Source organism: Python bivittatus, unplaced genomic scaffold (genome assembly GCF_059951505.1).
Source record: "Python bivittatus isolate LINGU-HERP-01145 unplaced genomic scaffold, Pbiv_v1 ctg000840_np1212, whole genome shotgun sequence".
NCBI classification, from domain to species: domain Eukaryota; kingdom Metazoa; phylum Chordata; class Lepidosauria; order Squamata; family Pythonidae; genus Python; species Python bivittatus.
The window spans coordinates 49076911-49096718 of record NW_028277113.1 but is presented as its reverse complement, the minus strand read 5'-3'; the positions used below and the strand labels follow the sequence as shown (position 1 = coordinate 49096718).

The 19808-nt window shown below is 38.1% G+C and overlaps 1 protein-coding gene across 4 annotated transcripts in view; it reads left to right on the top strand.

Moving 5' to 3' along the window:
* The window catches only part of SLCO5A1 (solute carrier organic anion transporter family member 5A1), a 64373-nt gene that overhangs the window by 41902 nt on the left and 2663 nt on the right, over nucleotides 1-19808 (top strand). For 2 of the 4 annotated variants that reach the window (XM_007427036.3, XM_088130845.1), the window contains 4 exons: nucleotides 6282-6441; nucleotides 8554-8795; nucleotides 12431-12495; nucleotides 13882-19806. In XM_007427036.3, coding sequence (XP_007427098.1) covers nucleotides 6282-6441; nucleotides 8554-8795; nucleotides 12431-12495; nucleotides 13882-14354 — 940 coding nt within the window. In that variant the 3' untranslated portion in view covers nucleotides 14355-19806. Of the gene's footprint in view, nucleotides 1-6281; nucleotides 6442-8553; nucleotides 8796-12430; nucleotides 12496-13881; nucleotides 19807-19808 lie in introns of those variants that run through there. The other 2 variants (XM_025165934.2, XM_025165935.2) reach the window with 2 other exon arrangements.

The window sequence follows — 19808 nt, the reverse complement described above, 5'->3', positions numbered from 1 at the left end:
CATTTTTCCGCCCTGACACATGGTCCGCGGCCATTTTTCCACCCCTGACACGTGGTCCATGGCTGTTCTCCTGCCGCGCCGCGCCACGCCCGGCCGTTCTCACGCCGCGCCCGGCCGTTCTCCTGCCGCGCCCGGCCGTTCTCCCGCCGCGCCCGGCCGTTCTCCCGCCGCGCGGCGCCCGGCCGTTCTCCCGCCGCGCGGCGCCCGGCCGTTCTCCCGCCGCGCCCGGCCTTTTTCCCGCCACACCACGCCCGGCCGTTCTCCCGCCCCTGACGCATGGTCCGCGGACACCAGAACGGATTAACGGTAATTACATTGAACCTTATGGGAAAATTTGCTTCAGGGTGCGACCAAATTCGGAAGGCGGAACGGATTAACCAGATTTACATTGAACCCTATGGGGAAATTTGCGTCGGGTTACGACCAACTCGGGATACGCCCAGAGTCACGGAATGCATTAAGTTTGTATCCCGAGGTACCATTGTACCTATACCATAGCATTGTTTTCCATCATCATCATCATAAAACTCAAGGACATTCTCTACATGTTATAACTTAGGTTCATTATTGGTGCTTCTAAATTTTTGAGTCACAAAGGTGCTGCTGGACTAATTGCACATTAACACAATATTTATTTATTTGAAATATATAGTAAATGTTTATTTCACTAGTGCCTTTCTTCACATTCATACATACAGTATATACCTATTATGTTTTTGGGATAAGCAGTATTATATAGAACATGGAAAGGAAGAAAAAAATAGTAAAACAAAGAAATTAAACCTGTGAGGTAAGACAAACAAAAGGAAACATAGCTAAGACTAATTTCTACCAGTGCCATTCATCTATCTATAAAGATCTCATCAACTCCATTCAACCACAATGTTCTTGGTGTTCTCCCTCCTCTCAGCCTATTCATTCTTTCATTATATATTTCCTTTGCAATTTATTCCTTAGTCCTCTGTATGATCAGTCTGCCTCAATATACATCTTCCATACTGGCCATTCAACTTTTGTTTTCAGCTGACATTCATTCAGGATTCATTCATTCTTGGCCTCTCTCTTCATTTTTACCACAAACCCTTCTTAAGTATCTGTTCAACTTATTATTACGTTTCTCTGACATACCCAACTCTCACTTCCATATAACAAAGTGGGGAGAAATATGAGCAGAAACACAGCCATTTATGCTTCTTTTGACAAATGTTCATTCCTCCCAATGGATCACATACTACCTACTAGTATGTTGTTCTCTCCACTCAATGTTCAATTCCATTTCTTTACATGCATGCTTTACTTTCCTCATATAGCACTATTATTACATTCAGTTGCCAACTTCAAATCTATATTCCGCAAAACATTAATTCAATCATATTTACTTAATCACAGTTTGCTATATTAACAAACATAAAATAATTTTTCTCACTTTCATACATTTCACCATGATTCACTAATCACACAACCATTGAAAAAGCAAACCACATATTTTTCCATATGTTTTCACTTCTCTAGTTACATCATCTACAGCTGCAGCCTTTCCACAATCTTTCATGTCATTATTTTATTTATTTATTTATTTTTATTTATACATAGACTTATCCCCGCCCATCTCCCCGCAATGGGGGACTCTGGGTGGTTTACATCAAATTAAAACAAATAAATACATAATTAAAATTTATAAAAAGACAAACACATCTACACAAATGGAAAAAAGAGAAAAAAATCCAAGAGGCTGATTCTTATTCCATAGAGCTTTCTTTTCACTCTGTTCCAAGCAGCGTTCATATTTTCTTTCCTTATATCCACTTTCTGTTCCTTCTGTTTTCAAACTAATCTGGCCTCTAATACTTTTTCATACAGGACTTGTGGCGATTCTACTTTCACTCTAGTTTCTTTCACTTCTTTTCTGTTCTTTCATGTCAGTTTTCCTCCACGATCCACTCTTGACACTAAGAAATGGCTGTTCCACTTTCAGAACTCCTTATCACTCTTTTATCCTTTATTATTTCAGTCTTTCATCATAAACAAATCAGTCATGCTTTTAGATTTCATTCTTTTGCTGTGTCCATGTATGAATAAAGTTATGCTTCAACCATTTATTTGAAACAAACCAATCCTTTTCTAAACAGATACCAAAACAGTTGCCATTCTCATTCATTCTTGGAACTCTGAATTACCTTTTTCTCTCTTCATCTTGTCCTACCCATCCTTTATGTCACCTAACAGAATAATGTTTTTCCTGTGGATCATATTGACTGAGCATTTGCACATTTCCCCCCAGAATTTATTTCTGGTTCTTTTATCATTACCATTTGTTGGAGAAGAACATGCAACTTTCACCAATTTCTACTTTCATATGCACCCTTGACACCAATCCATGCCTTGGAGTAAATTTTAGTCCTTTCATTCATAGATTTCATTAAATCTATACTTGCACCTTCCTGCAAGTATTATGGAGTGTTATACTCCATCCTACAAGATCAGGCCATCTTCATTCAGTTCAGTGAAATCCTTTTCCTTTCTTTTCTTTCTTTTTAAATGTGTTAATCCATATCTTTTACCATTTACTCCTTGTTAATATCTTTTACCATTTATTCCTTTTATGTACCAAGTTGGTATGTAACTATTTGGGATAGTTATTTCTTGGTTCCCTATTTTATAATACTGCTTATGTTGATTTTATATTTGGAGTCTCCAAATAGAATGAATTGGAAGCAACATGGCAAATGAGATTTTACGTTGTAAGTGCAAAATAATGCATACTATGACAAAATAAATAAATAAATCCTAATTTCTCATATACTCTGGTAGATCTTTACTGATGATGCTAGATACCTCAACTTAGTATGAAAACAGTAGTGAAATATTTCCTACTGGATTAGCATTAAACAATATTTTGCATAGTTTTGGTCATTAGATCTCATGGGTGGAAAATCTGTGACCACTAGGGAGAATGGACAACAGTGAGAGATGGGATTTGTAGTACAGCAAAATCTGGAGAGCCACAGGTTCCCAATTTCTGCTCTATCTCAGAAATACTACTATAGAGCTGGAAATTGTGCAGGAAAGGCCAGGCAGAGTAATCCGTGGAGTAAGACACATTGTATATTTTCTTTTAATTTAGTGATAGCATTACAGCTTTATAGAATTATAAATGAAAAAAGAGAATCTATAGGCTATGGCATCTCAGTGAAGCCTCCATATTCTGTAACAGTATGCCTCTGAATTGCTGGATGTGTATGAAGCAGAGAACAGTGCTGTTGTTGTTTGAGTCCTGCTGATGTTCTCAAAAGTCTCTGCTCCTTGTTGGAGTAGTAAGCTGGAAAAGTAGATAAACCCTTGGTTTCATTCATTAAGAGTTATTTTATGTTACACATCCTTTCCAGTTAGATCTTTCCATTTGTTGAAAAAGATTTATGAAACTAGAACAGCAGTGTTTACATAATGTTTATATGTAGATTCACTATCAATAAAGCTGTTGTTACAAGCTACAGTTAGTCCCCGGTTTAAGAACGCCCAGTTTATGGATGACCCATAGTTAAGAATGGAGCCTAATGTAGCAAAATTCAAGTGGTTTGAGTTAATTACACAGTACTACCTATACAGTATTGTACAATAATACTGTTTTGGCTTACATACAATTTCAACTTAAGAACAGACCTTAGGAACAGGACTCATTCTTAAAGTACATACATCCAAGTTGTCTGTTCAACCTTTATCTTCCAATTAAATAGTGGGACTTCAGAGTTAACAAAATATTCTATATTATAATCAGAAACTGGCCATTACTAAAGCTTCAATTCTTTCTTTCTTTACATAATTTAAATTTATATAGGTGGCTAAGAATCAGTTAAAATAAGCACCAAAAAACCAGAGATAATATAAAACATCACACTGTGCCCACAGTTACTCATAAAGCACAACCACAGCACTAAGATAGGCTTACCCAGCAGCCTGGCCTGATGCCTGGGAGAAGAATCAGATCTTCAATGCCTTGTGAAAGGCCAGTAGAGCCATACCAAGACATGCCCATTACTACTAGTGCTGCTGTGTTCTAGACTGTAATTTCCGAGTTGCCTTTAAGGGCAGCCCCAAGTACAATGCATTGCATTAATTCAAATAGGTGATCAACACATGAGTGACAGTGAGTAGGGACTCTGATCTAGGAATGGATGCAATTGGAGCACAAGATGAATCTGCAAAGGTCCTAGCCATGGCTGCCGTCTGCTTCTCAATCAGGAACTAAGAGTCTAAGAAGGACTCCCAAACTGTACATTAGTTCTGCCTGGGAGAGTTCTATCCCACTCAGATCAAAAGATAGTAATTCCAAAAATCCAGAGGGTCCCCAAACCCACAGCCATTCAGTCTTGCAACAGTTTTGCCTGAACCTGTTTTTCCCCATCCAGGCCCTAACAGTTTCCGGACACTGAAAGGACATCAGTTGGCCCAGAGTAGAGGTGCAAAACAGTATCATCATCACCGAGTGACCTGATGTAGATGGTAAATAGGAGTAGAATCCTCTGAAACTCCCCAAAACAGGTTTAGGGCTAAGACGCCCCCCGCAACACTGGCTAGAACTGTCCTGATGGAAAGAAGAGAACCACCACAAGACCATGCCTTCTACTTGCAACCTCCTGAGTCTGTTTAAAAGAATACCATGTTCAATGGTATCAAAAGCTGCTGAGATATCAAGGAGGGCCAGGATGTATGCACCACCACCATCCCAATTGCTTCAGACATCATCAGCAAGCACAATCAATGCTCTCTCAGTACTACAACCAGTTCTAAACCCTGATTGAAAGGGGTTCAGGTAATCCATTTCCTCCAGGGCCATCTGAAATTTCAGCCTAACCACCTTCTTAACGATATTTCCCCAAAGGACCCAGGACAAGAATTGTCCAATTCCTTTGGGTCCAGGGATAGTTTCTTGAGGACGGAGCACATCACCACCCCCTCACTCAGGGATGAATTCACCCCACTTGAACTCAATTACATATTGTGTCCTAGGAGACCTTAACCAGTCAGGAAGGACATGGAACTAAAACACAGGTGGCAGAACTAATAGCTCAAGTGTTTGAAAACAAAGATCAGTTAAAACAAAAAGCAATATGTAGCCTTTTGTTGTGTAAAGTTTTTCCTTGATCCAGTCTTCTTTATAATCAAAGAAATGGAATGTATTAATTGATATTTGTCAAGTACAAAATATATTGCTTGATATAAGTCTGTAGAAAAAGCTTTACACATAAGCCAGCTATTACTTAATAATAGTAACATACCAAATTTAGTGCAGTATAAATTATTTTGGATTCTTATGAATATAATTTGTAAAATAATTTTTAAAAATTCAAACATCCATAGAATAATATATGGAAATTTCTATTCTGTTTTTTTTTTATTTGCTTGTTTTTATTGTTGTGGTTCTTAGTACTCATGACATTTGATGTCATTTGGTTGGAAATGTTCATTATTTCAGCTAATTAAACAAATGTACAGTATCTCAAGAACTCTGAAACATGCAATGGGCTTAGAAAATATTTGACACACTGAAACAGCCTGAACCAACCTTCCCCAACTAGATCTTCTTCAATTGTGTTGGGATTGTGCTAGCTGGGGATGATGGGAATTATAATTCAAGATAGCTGGAGGCATCAAGTTGTAGATACAAGATGATCCATTATTCTTTTGCATCAAACACCAGTATGCATATAACTTTCTATAAAAATAAAATGTGAAGGAAGGATAGAGATCTTCCAAAGAGCAGTGGACATTATGTCTAGAGCTTACAGATGTCCATGTATTACTTAGTGAAGGGCTGTGAAACCTTAGTGACCAGGGCTAAATCTAATGTTTTGGGTGAATTGAGGATTCCAAGCGATTAGGACCCATCATACATATAGAAGGAGCCAGGATTTTTAAAAAGAGATTATGGTGCTTTTTTTTTTTCCTTTTAAAATCTTGCTTAGCCTATATAGGCTAACACTATAGTTTTTATGTATTTCCTGGCTTAAAATGTTAGGAACTTAAAAAATGATGGTGTGGTAAGATGGAATTCTAGGAGCTGTGGAACAAATGGTTTGGGGACTTAGTGCAAGAAACATTGAAGTTTCTCTACTTATCACATCATATGCGGATCTGTTTGTCTAAAAATTATAACTTGATTTATATCTTTGTAAGTGCATGATATTGGAAAATATAATTCTTACAGGTTTTTGTGCCTGTTGGCATCAATTTATCTTCTGCAATTTACAAGTATTATAATACCTGCCCCCTCTTTTTTGTAGACCTACTCTCACCATGGCACATAGGAATTTGACTGGAAGCTGTAATGTTAATTGTGGCTGCAAAATCCATGAATACAAACCTGTGTGTGGATCAGATGGAATCACATATTTTAACCCTTGTCTTGCTGGTTGCACTAGCAGTGGAAATTATACCACAGGAGTGAGTATGTCCACAAGCAATCAAAGTGATGGTTTATGTTGCTGTTAGGAAAGCAACTTATGCACAAACGATAATTTCTTCTGTTTTCAGTATTGTAGAGCACAAAGCTGTTCTGTTAATAGTCTGGACAGTAACATTATAGAAAAGTGCCTGTTTTGCATACAGAAAATCATAGGCATCAAAAATTATGAACCATTCATACCTATGGGGGTAGCCAAAATAATTGTTATACAACAGTGATTTGCAGCTGGTAGATGCTGTTTAATTTGTCTGTTTCTGATAGAGGCAAGTGTAAGAGCCCTACTGTTAGACCATCACCTACCATTTTTTGGCCTGAGACCTAGATCTCAGGATATAAATATGAGTACTGTATACATTCATCAGTCTTATATTTTGTCAGTGAGGCAAAAAACCACAGGCACATATAACATTAATTGACTTTATTAAAATGCATTATGATTCCATTAACTGTGATTACACTCCCAGACTACCAGAAGATAATCACTGTAATCAAAGGAGAAGGATTTCCTTGAATGCAAGTATGGGACAAAGATGTGGGTGTAGGGCCTGATTATCAGGCACAGCTCCCCCTGTTGATCAGTCTTTTGCAAGTCCCACAAGGATCCTAATGTGCCCTGGGCATGCCTCCTGTTAAGGATTATGTAGCCAAAGTTTTTCTTATGTCAGCAGGTTTCAGAAAGCATGCACTAATGGAAACTTCTCAGCATGTAAAAGTCCCTCCTCATAATGGAAAGGCTTGCAAATATTCCTAGTTTCTCCTTGCCTTCCCCTCAAATGACATCATGATAACTGTTTATGGAGATTACTTTTGCACAGTTCAATGAAATGGCAATTTTAACAAGTGCCAGCACTTTACTAGGTTACTCATTTTCTAGTGAAAGAAAAAAGGAAGTGCTTGTTGAGCTAAAAGCAGCTAAAGCAGTTTCTTTTTCCAAGAAGATAATCCTGGTAAGGGGCTAGCAGTCGTTAATTCTAGAAAGGCTGAACACTAGTCAGGAAGCCAAAAACCATCACTTGCAAAGTGCACAGCTGCTGCAAAGACAATAAAAGAGAAACGTATGCGCTTTTGTTTGAAGTGGGCTAAATTAGAAGAAGATACATAGAAGCCATAAATGGAATTAAAAGTCATTAATTAATTAATTCCATTTCTGGGTACCAGCAGCGTATATGATATTAAGGCTGTTATGGCCAAGATGCTCAGCAGATTCTCTGCTAGATTCAGAAGATGTTTCAGTTAAACTCTTATTAAAACCAACAATTCCTCCATCAGAAGGAGTTTGGAAAAATCTGGTCAAAGTTTTTGTAACTGTTTTATCTGTGATTACTGAGGATCCCTACCATGCATGAAGTAAAAGGAGCAGAGGCTTTCTTGGGAGCTGCCCCATGCTGTACAGTATAAACCTTGCTTCTGGAGATACAAAATGCCCTGTTTCTCCTTGGCTTTTATAATCACTTAAAGCCCAACTGTTTGGCCAAGCATTTCAGGCGTAAGGATGTGTGGGCTGGCTCCCCTAGGCCACATTGATTAATGGCGCCCCTCCCACCTATGCAAATATTTTCATTTTTACAATGATTCAGAAGGAAGATGCCTCCTAAACATTGGTACCCTTGGCCATACCTACTTGGCCTTAGCCTAAAGCCAACCCAGGACAGTTAGACAGGTAATTTTGATACTGTATTCTCCTTACTTTCATGTATGCATTTTCCTTGTTTTTGTGAACTTCCTCAAGCCCCAGGAAATGAACAATTTATAAAACTTTGTAATTAATTAATTAAGAAGTATTTAGCTTGCTATTTGCAAAGAAACATTGTAATATCTTTACAGGGAAGATTTAAGGAGGTCTTCCTTAAATCTTCTCTTAAAAACATTCAATTTTAGATATTCTGATGTTTGAAGTACTGTTATAGTTTTTTCTGCATTAAAATATTCTTTTTCCAAAAGAAGAGCACTTCTTATCTACTATAACTGTCCTGGCTGTATTGTGCCTTACTTAGAGCCATAAATAAGATGAAACACATGTACCAGATATAAGTGTTCTTAATAAAAATGCAAATAATCATGTTTTTACACACTTTTTAAATCTTTTACAGATAAGAAATTATACAGATTGTGCCTGTGTCCAAAGTCGACAAGTTATCACACCACCCACAGTTGGACAGCGTAGCCAGCTAAGAGTGGTGATTGTCAAAACATATCTCAATGAGAATGGCTATGCTGTGTCAGGAAAGTGTGATAGAACCTGCAACACACTCATCCCTTTCCTCATTTTTCTCTTCATAGTAACACTTATCACAGCATGTGCCCAACCCTCAGCAATCATAGTAACTCTCAGGTGAGAAGTGCCTGGATCATTTCTGTCTACTCGGATAGCATCTTTATTATAACTGAGTTTCTCTGTCATTTTCAACAAGGCATATTTCATATCTACTTTTCTGATGAATTGGGTTACTTCCAGAGATAAGTGAATTTACAAAGTTTGATTTCACTCATCTTTCCATTTCTGTGACTTAAATTAATTTCACCCTGTTCTAAATCAGTTGCAAACTCATTTTGAAATTTGTGCCATTTCAATGCACTTTTATGCATATTTTCCCTTTGTGTGTGTGTGTGTGTGTGTGTGTGTGTATTCAGAAACAATTTCCTTGCACATACCCTCTTGGCAAATTTTTGTTAAATACTTTTCCCTAATACTTGAATTTTTCTTTGGTTATTTTAGTTGTAAAATACGTTGGAAAGTACCCACTTTGCATGAATGTCGAAGTCCATATATATGGACTTGGGGTAGCAAAAACAAAAGAAAAAGAAAAGAACCAAACAATTGCTCTTGTTTTTCTGTTTAAGCTGCCTTGAATGTATTCTGTTGAGACACATGAATGGATAGAATAAATGAAAGATGTCAGCAGTATATACACCGATTTTCTTTTTCATCAAAAGAAAGATTGTTGAAAACAGTGACCCATGTTTTCTATTTGTATTTTATAGTATTTTAAAATAATTTGACAGAAAGCTGATTCCCAGATTAATTTTCTCCAACCTGGAGCCCTCCAGATTTGTTGGATTGCCTGTGGGAATTCGCTCACACATCTGAAGGGTGCCAGTTTGGAAAAATCTGATGTAGATGAAAGGAAAAGGCAGTGTGCGTTGCAAAATGTTTTGAATTTGAATTATTTCAACCCAGAATGAGTTGTTCCAACCTTGCCAGAAGACTTTTGACACTGTTCTGACCAGAGTGCTCTGAGCAAAAAAGAAGCCTGTTCTAACACTTCCATAATGGTTGCAACAGCATGAGAACACTTCTAGTAAGGATGAAACAGCTATTTAGTACTCAAAATGGGGCATTTCAGCCTTCATATCAGTTTGCATACCATTATAATAGACTCATAGTACCTGATTCAATGAAGATCAAAGAAAGATAGAAGATATCCCCTACTTTCAAGAACCTCTAGTACTAGAAGATGAAGTTGTATTGGCACTCCAGTTATTACAAAGTCAGAAGATTACAGAGACTGATGGAAAATAGACTGTCTCCAGGAGGTTGGCAAAGGAGTAAAATAAGCATATTCAACCTATATGCTGTATATATATTAAGGGAAGCTGAATTGGAAAAAGATACAGGATGAGGAAATTTGGCTCAAGAGCAACACATGTGAGAAGGATGTGGGTATATAAGTGGATCAGAAACTCAACATTCCCAAAAGTATAATGCAGCTGCAAAGAAGGCCAACAATATCTTGAGGAGCAACAAGAGGAGCATAGAGTGTAGATAACAGGAAGTAATTATCCCACTCTAGTCTGCCTTGGTCAGGCCTCACTTGGAGTATTGTGTTCAGTTCTGCACACCTCAGTTTTAAAAAGACATTGATAAACTGGAGCAAGTCCAGAGAAGGGATACCAAGATGGTGAAAGGAATGGAAACCAAGTCCTACAAGGAACAGTTAAAAGACCTAGGCATGTTTAGTTTGCAGAAGAGAGGGTTGAGAGGGGACAACATAGCTGTCTTCAAATATATGAAGGGCTGTCACAATTGGACTTATTCTCACTTGCTCTAGAGGTTGAGACTAGAACAAATGGGATGAAACTTTAAGGATGTAGATCCAGATTAGATATAGGAAGAACTTATTGACAGTAAGAGCTGTCAATCAGTGGAATATGTTACTGCATGGAGTACAGGTAATCCTCACTTAATGACCACAATGGGGATGGAAAAAATGTTAAGCAGGGCAGTCGTTAAGTGAGTCACCATGTGACTGGACCCAAATTTATGACCATTTTATGACAGTTGTTAAACAAATCACCATGGTCATTAAGCGAATCACGTGGTCATTAAATCCAGCTTCTCCAATGGACATTTTTTGCTGGAATTTGCTTAATGACCACATGATTTGCTTCAACAACCACAGTGATTCGCTTAACAACTGTTGTAAAAAAGGTTGCAAATCATGATCATGTGACCACGGGGGGTGGTGCAATGATTTGTGACAGTCGTAAGTGCTAGTACAGGTTATAAAGCACTTTTTCTGAGGCCGTCGTAAGTTTGAACCATCGTTAAATGAATGGTCATTAAGCGAGGACTACCTGTAGTTTCTGGAGGTTTTCAAATAGAGTTTGGATAGTCATCTGTTGGGGATGGTGTAATGAAGCCTGCTGAGTGCAGAGGTTGGACTTGATGACTTCTTAGGTTCCTTCCAGTTCTACAGTTCTATAATTCTGTGATTCTAAGGTGTGTGTAGTTTTAAAATTGGAGGAAGAAACATCAATACCCTGTACTATACTGATGGCACTACTCTGCTGAAAATGCAAAGGATCTTCAAGCTCTATTAATAAAAGTAAAACAGTAAACCATCATTTACTGAGCACAGTGAAAAAGTGGGACTAAAATTAAATATAACAAAGACCAAACTAATGACAACAGATACAACAACTAGCTTTAGAATTGACAGTGAAGATATTGGAATGGTAGATAATTTTTTAGGATCAACCATCAAAAGTAAATCAACAAGCAGTCAAGAAATACGCTGTAGACTAGCACTCAGTACAGCAGCCATGAAGGCCTTGGAAAAGATATTTAAATGCCTTGATGAGTCTGTACCTACAAAGATCAGAATCGTGCAAAGCAAGATGACCAGCAGCAAGGGGGATGGACTCAGTTACAGTGGCAAGAGTGCACCATTAGGAGACTTGAAAGAACAAGTTAGGGATAGATTGTCATGGAGAAAATCTATGTTGCCGCTAGGAGTCAAAAACAACTTGATGGTACATCATCAATCAGTCATTCAATCCAGATCAATTCTTACACAAGGCACAAATGACCAGGCTCAAATTATCCTACTTCTGACACCTTGTGCAAAGACCTAACTCTTTGGAGAAGGCTCTGTTACTGGGCAGAGTGGAGGGAAAGAGAAGAAGAGGACAGCCAGCAGCTAGGTGGATGGACTCAATTACAGTGGCGATGGGTGCACCATTGGAAGACCTGAAGAACCAGGTTAAGGACAGATTGTCATGGCAAAAATCTATTTATGTGGTCTCTAAAATCAGCACTGACTTGATGGCACATAATCAGTCAATAATAAATAAACGAATCAACCTTAGGTCAACATGTTATGTAATCCTAGAAGTCAAAGGATGTTGTGACTGAGTGAGTGTCAATAGTTGTTATTGGGTAGGTCGCAGGATGCTGGGGAGAATGGGAAGACAATTTACTTAGAAAATGAAGCCTGACACAATTTGATTGAATCTACTTGTCATTAGAAATGTAAGTCAAATCTCTCAGTTTGCTTCCTGGATTAAGTTGTTCTGAACTTCTGAGTATGATTCTATTGAATGCCCTGCTCCTCCGTGGTTGATGGCTGGCATTGGGTCCCTCTCCTGGGATGCAGATAAGGAGAGGAGTTATAGCAAGTAACAGTTGAGCAGTCATACCTACCATCTTCCCAGTTCAAGGCTTTAAAATATGTGTATCTTTTTTAGGTCTGTGGAAGATGGTGAGAGGCCTTTTGCCCTTGGCATGCAGTTTGTTTTATTAAGAACTCTTGGTAAGTGCAGAGGCAGAGGCAGATCTAGTGCCTTAATTGGTTATATTGACTGTATTGAAATGTCATGTGATTTGGCAGAGGCATTGTCAAGGCAGGCAACCTGGTTGCAGCTAAAAATAGCACTTTTTAAAAAAAGTTTTCCTGCAGATGATATGGCATTTCTTATGGGGGCTTAATTAAAAGAGGCATCTTAAACTTATTGGAGGCTTCTCTTATTTTGCTTCTCATTTTCTTTAAACACACACACACACAACACTGCACTGCTAAAGTGGCTGAGGTGGGTGGTATCAATTAACCACTATTGCTTGTCTGGTTTAAGCCTGGATTGCCGTTCCTCCTCCCGTATTTCTCCAGTTTAATCATGGGGAGAGCCCCAAAAATGGTTACTTTCATTTTAGGTTAACCATGAATTCTTACAATTCTTATGTGTTCTGAAGCCAAGGCACTTTTGTTAACCTTAACCCTGATTTGTTTTTAACAAATTCCATACACCAAACTCTGTGGTTAACTAAAAATGAATCTTGTGTGGCTATGGTAGAAGTAAAAAGGGACAGGGTCAGGCACAAGGTTGGTGGGAATACTAGCAATAATCCTCACTATGAGTTCAAACACAGCTATTAAGTAATGAGGTTATTTAATAGCTGTTGCTGGAATAAACTTCCAGTAATCTGAGGTAGGGCTCCCATTTATTCTGGATTGTAGAAAATGACCAACCAGTTTACCTTGGCATTCCCTGAAACTTGAGTAACCCTATTAAATTTGACTTAAAATATTTTTGGAATTGTATATTGTTATTAATATTTTAATACTTTAAAGTTATTTTAATGTTTGACATTTTAACATTTTAATTGTGATTTTATTGTTGGAAACCAAATTGAGCTCCATGAGGTAATATTTATTTAGATTTATATGGGGGTAAACCAATGGTGTGCTGATAAACATATATCAACTGGCTTTGCCAGCTCCATTGCTGCTGCCATGCTGCACAGCAAGCCGTCAAAGAGCTGATCAGCGCACTAGACTCAGCTCTGCTCTCAACCAGTTCACAACATTCCTGAAAATTTAACAATTGGCTCTCACGAGCCAGTATGAACTGGCTCCGGCACTCCACTGGGTATAACTCTAAATAAATAAAAGTGTACTGTTGGAAAGAGTTCAAATTTAAGTATTCTCTTCATCCTTTCCAAGCCAAGTAGTTTATAAGCACCTTACGAGAATTCTGTCCCATTCTGTTTGTATGTAATGTGATACATGTTCTAGCCAAAACTAATTAAAAATAGAAATTAATAGTGTAGAATTGGCTTTGCTATGTGCTGTCTCAAAATTTTCCCCAGTAACTGTTTTGATATAGGAGTTGATTGATTTTACTGTTCCTATTTATTACAGCATACATTCCTACCCCAATTTATTTTGGTGCAGTCATTGACACTACCTGCATGCTGTGGCAACAGGAATGTGGTGTGCAAGGCTCATGTTGGGAATATGATGTGACGTCATTTCGTTTTGTGTACTTTGGTCTGGCAGCTGGTCTCAAATGCGTCGGCTTCCTATTCATTTTCCTTGCCTGGTACACCATTAAGTATAAAGAAAAGAAGCAACAAAGGCAGATGCGGGCGGATGCTTCTGTCAGCACTGTAAGCGAAGTGGTGGGTAACAAAGGAGCTCAACAAAACTATGCAAGGACTAGATCCTGCCCCACTTTTAGCTCTCAAGGTGGCCATGCTGACAGTGCCAGCCTGACAAGAACACATTACACAGCACAAACCTATCCTGGCTTCCTTACGGTAGAAACAATAAATGCGTCGGCTGAGAAGTCTTCACAAGAAGTCACTCCTGAAATAGAAGGTCCCTTTCAGTAACTTCAGATTTTGATTTATTTGTACATATTAAGTGTGGGGCCTTTTGAAACACCTGTGCCTTCTTTTTCCTAATGAGATCTGCCACTGATAATAAACCAACAAAGCTTAATGCATAGAGCCATGGCATATCTGAGGGCTGGATACCTCCAAACAACTTAGGTAACTCTTTCTTCTTTTGGGGAACTGGAATGTTAAAGTAGGCGTGTAAGTCCTTTGGCTATGTCTATTCAAGTTGCATGTTCCAAGCAAATGCTAATAGGTCAGAGATCCTCTTCTGTGAAAAACAGTTCTGGTAGAAATGTATACCACTGGTGAAGATAATGCATCCATGATTCTTGAACTAGGGGAGAACAAGTAATTATTTTTAATTCTGTTTCAAAGCACAACTTGTCTTAGCTATGCAACGTGGACTGGATATTTGTTTGGTTCTGTGTATTTTTAAATCAAAATTTTCAATCACTTGACTTGGAAAAGAGGCTCTTTGAATTAATAAAATGTTCAGTTAAATATTTTAAGCGATAGAACAGATAATCCAAGACTAATCAATAACAGGATAAGTTATTGATACTTTGTTTTATTTTAATATGATAGTGTATTTCTCATGTTAGTTGCAAAATTATAACTATCATTAGTGATTTCAGTACTGTTTTGTAATAACGTTAAAGCATAACAAGCTTATGCATAATGACTAGTTGGTGTTTGCATATTTTTGCAATAAGGAACAATCAGCCACAGATACCCTATTGATTTCACCAAATCCAAGCTTAAGCTTACTTTGTTTCTGTTCATACAGAAACTAACCCTGATGTGTGGTAAACTGAGGTGACTCTAATATCTAATCCTCTGCTGGTATGGTACAGTGGTTATTTGTTCTGACACATGGCCAGATTGCTGCTCACATACCTCATCATGCACTAACTATCAATCTGAGCATGTGCTAGTGCAGTCAAATGACAGCTTTACCAAGTGATCTGTTCTCAGGTTCCTACTGATTCTTGAGGGAGAATTACAGGCCTTAAGAGTCCAGTTCACATTAAAGTCTTGTATAGACCTGCTTATATTGCAGCATTTGGAATCTACTACGTTTCTTTAGCTTTGTCAGCAATAGAAATTGTCTTGGGCATCCTGATCTGATCTCCACTTTTTCATTACTGGAAAAAGGGTGTGTGTATATAGATGCCAATATCTGGAGAACCTGAGATTGAAACTGCACGTATAATACTTAGCTGTGCAGCTCTTTCATCCTGCCACTAAGGATGTTTAATGCAAAAGAGCTACCGGCTAGAGTGGAACATTTGCAAGGTGTGCTTGCAGTTTGCAAGGGTGCTTATAGTTTTCCCATCCTGCCATCTGTCCATTCAAAATTATACATTTCAGCTGTTTTTCATATTGTTAGCCCTGTTATCTTTTCCTTCTTGAAGGAGGAGTAGTTCTGAAGAGACAAATGGCAAAAAAAAAAAAAAGGATTCCACAGTCATGATTGCTTTTTGCACTTGCCAGTCTTATTTAATTTTTTAAAAAACCTTTAAGGGAAAAATCATGTGCTGAGGGTTACGTATTGCTGAAATCAAAAGTACAGGTTAGCTTTCCATTGCACAGATATGCTAATACACTTTAAAAGGGTGTAATTCATAGGCAACACTCAGGTCTCTATTCCTGATAAGGTCACAAAAGCCTTGTTCAGATCTCTTTTGGAAGTGCTATGTCTCATCCATACCAATTGCACTGGGCTATTTTTGAATCTAAAGGGTGTTCTTTGCTGCAGTATTCTGTCGTCTCATTCTGAGACTATAGTGACTCCATCCAAGCAGAGGGATCTCTTAAGTCAGTATTCCTCAGCCTCAGCCTCGGCCACTTGAAGATGTGTGGACTTCAACTTCCAGAATTCCCCAGCCAGCATGGCTGGCTGGGGAATTCTGGGAGTTGAAGTCCACACATCTTCAAGTGGCCGAGGTTGAGGAACACTGTCTTAAATCACACATTGAGGAGCAGTTCCCTAGGCAGGATCCTTTTGATATTCAGGGCAAATTCAAAAGGGGCTTCTGAGATGTAGCTGTCAAAAAGTTGAAATGAGAATATGGTCAGGCCTCAAGCCCTTCTGCACCCCTCAAATAATCTTTTAGAGTGGGGAGAGAAAATGCTTTTTAGTGGGGAATAAAAAGAAGTGGAATAGTTCCTAAAAGGCAATGAGTATGCAGTCAAAGTTCAGTTGCTAAGACATGGGACACTGTAAACAGGGTTTATGTTAATGGATATATCCTGAAGAAAAATTAGGTTAGGGAGTAGTTGATGGAGGAATAGGTTTGAGGAGCAGGGAAGTCACGTCATAAGGTTTTGAAAGCATCAGCCTAGCTGCTCTGGGCCTACGCGTAACAGTGTTGCATTCTGAGGAAAATTGATGCCCTGTATTGAACTTGCATAGTGTTTATTAGTTGAACAACAGTTGCTCTCTTCTCAGGCATACATCTTCCAAGTGCTGTGTATGTCTGTGTAAATTCAGTTTAAGCAATGTCACTGCAGTAGCTGTAAGCAGCAATAGGAGGTTTAGCCACGCTCTTTGTTTCCTGACTTTGGGATTCGTTTTTTAAGCTGTGGAAGAAAACTAGAGAACATGCACCAATGTAATACTTCAGTTATAACTGAAGGATTTTGTTGTCTCTCTGGCCCATCCTAGAATAAGTGTTAAATCTTTTCATAGTGTATATAATGTACATGGATGTAGATGGCCATCAATATTAATATAAGTATTTGTTTATGAATATAGTACTAAGATTATTTATGCAAGCCTACCATTGCCTCAAAAGTGTCATTATTCTTTCAGTATTGATTGCATACTTGAAATTTGGAAGTAGAAAGTTTATCCAATTCGTTGGTTAATCATAGTGCATCAAGAGTGTCACCTAGTGCAAGCCTCACCGGAAGGCAGAGAGAACTCAAAATGGGAGAGAGCAGAACCCTCTGGGCATTCTGACTCTGCCCTCCATGCATACGGGCAAGAGGTCCTGAAGGGGACCAGCGCTCCTGTTTGCTTAAACAGAAGTACAGCTCTCCAAAGGTACCTTAGTAAGGTCAGGTCTTAACTTGCACTGACAGCTTTAGCCCTGTTACAGCAAATGTGAGTATAGCTCCCTTTCAGACCTGCGTTCTGTATTTGTGGAGATACAGAAGTGGGCCTAGTTTTGAGCTCACTATGTATTCTGCCAAGCTTCTGAATGGGGCTTCTGAATGTATATGTATCAGTTCATTATGTCATTTACACATTTGTACTGTTTTTTTCCCCTGTATTGTAGTCATAAAATGGAGAATGCCCTAGACTGGCATCAGGCGGCTGTCTCAGAGTTTGTGTGTGTGTTTTTAAGCGTTGTTAGTGTACCAGAAAACGTACATTGGTCCTCTAGCTTTGAACTGATCAACTGGTGCTAATGTGATAAAAGAATTCTCTCTTTAGCCTGAGAAATACTTCAAATAGCTGCTCAGGTGTTTACCTTGCAGGACCGTCAGCTTAATGGTAAGTTTGCAATATACTCTTGCTCCACAATTTTTCCTGAAGCAGCACAAACTTTGAACTAGTGTGTTTAGATATTTTAACTAAAAGAATTGGCTGTCATTAGCTAACTGGAAATCTTTAAGTCTTGAATCTGGAAAAATAACTCTCTGGCAGAGGATAGTGATAGTTAAAGACATGGTGCTCTGGTATCCTGCCAGGCTTGCTAATAGCTTGCATTTCAGCTGTATTGGATTGGAAGTCTAGGAGTCAAAATTTGGTGCAGCTGGGGAGCAGCATAGTAGGGAAGGCTATGCTCAGCAAGTGTTTTAACCAGTGTTTCCGACTATGGCACCTGTTGAATGAACACAAAATGTGCACACATAGGGCCCTTGATATTGCTCCTAAATTACTGCCCCCCCTCAGTCATATGCTTGAGTTAATATTGAACTGTGGTGGCAAAGACAACAGATTTGTGCCCTTTGATTTTTGAACTTTAAAAATACACTTTCAGAACAGAATTGTTAGCTAAAACCATGTGTAGTTTATAAAAACACTGTATGCCGAAGAATCTAAAAAAATATGGTACTTCTATTGTAAGAAAAAAAATCCAGGGTTGAACTTAATATTCTTAGAAATATGCAATTTCGAATCATTATTACTTTTTTATACTTCACATACTCCCCCATTAATATATAGACAAAGCTGTATTTTTTTTCCCATTGATTTCAGGAAAACAGCAGTATGTTGTATTGTGTTTTGTTTTAACATAATGTACCTGAAAGAGGGAAAAATACTGTTAATCAAGGGGCAGACTAGTTAAAATGTTAGTTTTGATAAATGTTTTTAAGAATGTCAGTCAGGAAACTGTGTATTGCGTCTATAATAACAAAAATGGGGATTTGATTGATTTGTGGAATGTTCCTTTTTTTTTTTTTTTAGTGAAGATTTGAACTAATATTTCTCTCTCAGTGGAACAAAGACCAGTTTTCAAACTATGTGCAAGCTTGTATAAAACTTTATGGACAATACGTGTAAATAGCTGTTTGCAAGTGAACGTTCAGTACTTGACATTTTGAAATAAAGATGACTTCTTAACTTTGTGGTGTTTTATGTTACGTCTTGTTGTACTATTCCAATCTTACAGTGTCCTTTTGGGGAACGGGGAAGGAGAAGCAGCAGCAGCTTTGATCCAGAATAATTTTGCTGCAGAGATTAATGTAGTGAAAGTGGATGCTACTGTCTCATTCACTGTATAGTTACTGCTCAGCTCAATTACATCTGTTTTTCCTAGTCAGCCAATTATCATTATGTGTGGGTCAGATTGCCTGTGTTTAATCTAGCAGTTATATTTATTCATGATGTGTAACATTACATAATACGAAATTTAATGTCAGTTTTAATGAGGGCACTTGTTTTCATTTTAAATTACCTTAACTCCAAATCAATTCACCTGCTTTTAAATATATTAGTTAACAAAGCAGTATTATAGTTTAAGTGTCCCAACTCTGCACAAATATTTATCATTACCATTGCAAGCTATGATGTGGTGTTGTAGTGACATCCAATGGACATTTATGAACAGTAATTTATGCCTGCTGAGTGGAGTGTGATTTTACTTTACTATTTAACAGCAACAAACTCTTGAAGAGTTTCAGGTTGCTTATTTCATGTGCCCTTACTTACAAACTTCATCTTTATTACAGTCACGGACCAGAATTACAAATAAAAACTATTGTGTTTGTTGCAATTGTACTGGTAATAGTTTTTCTAGAACTAGGATTGTACAGAAACTGTGAACTGTGTTTTTATGTTCCTTATATGGGTAATATACTTTTCCAAACTGATTTCATGAATTCATGCACCTTGAGTTTGCATTAATTAAGGAATAGCAAGGTCTTCAACGTGCTAAGATTGGCCCAGAGTAGATTACTTTCTATATAACTGCCCAGAAGCATCAGGAGTTGGGC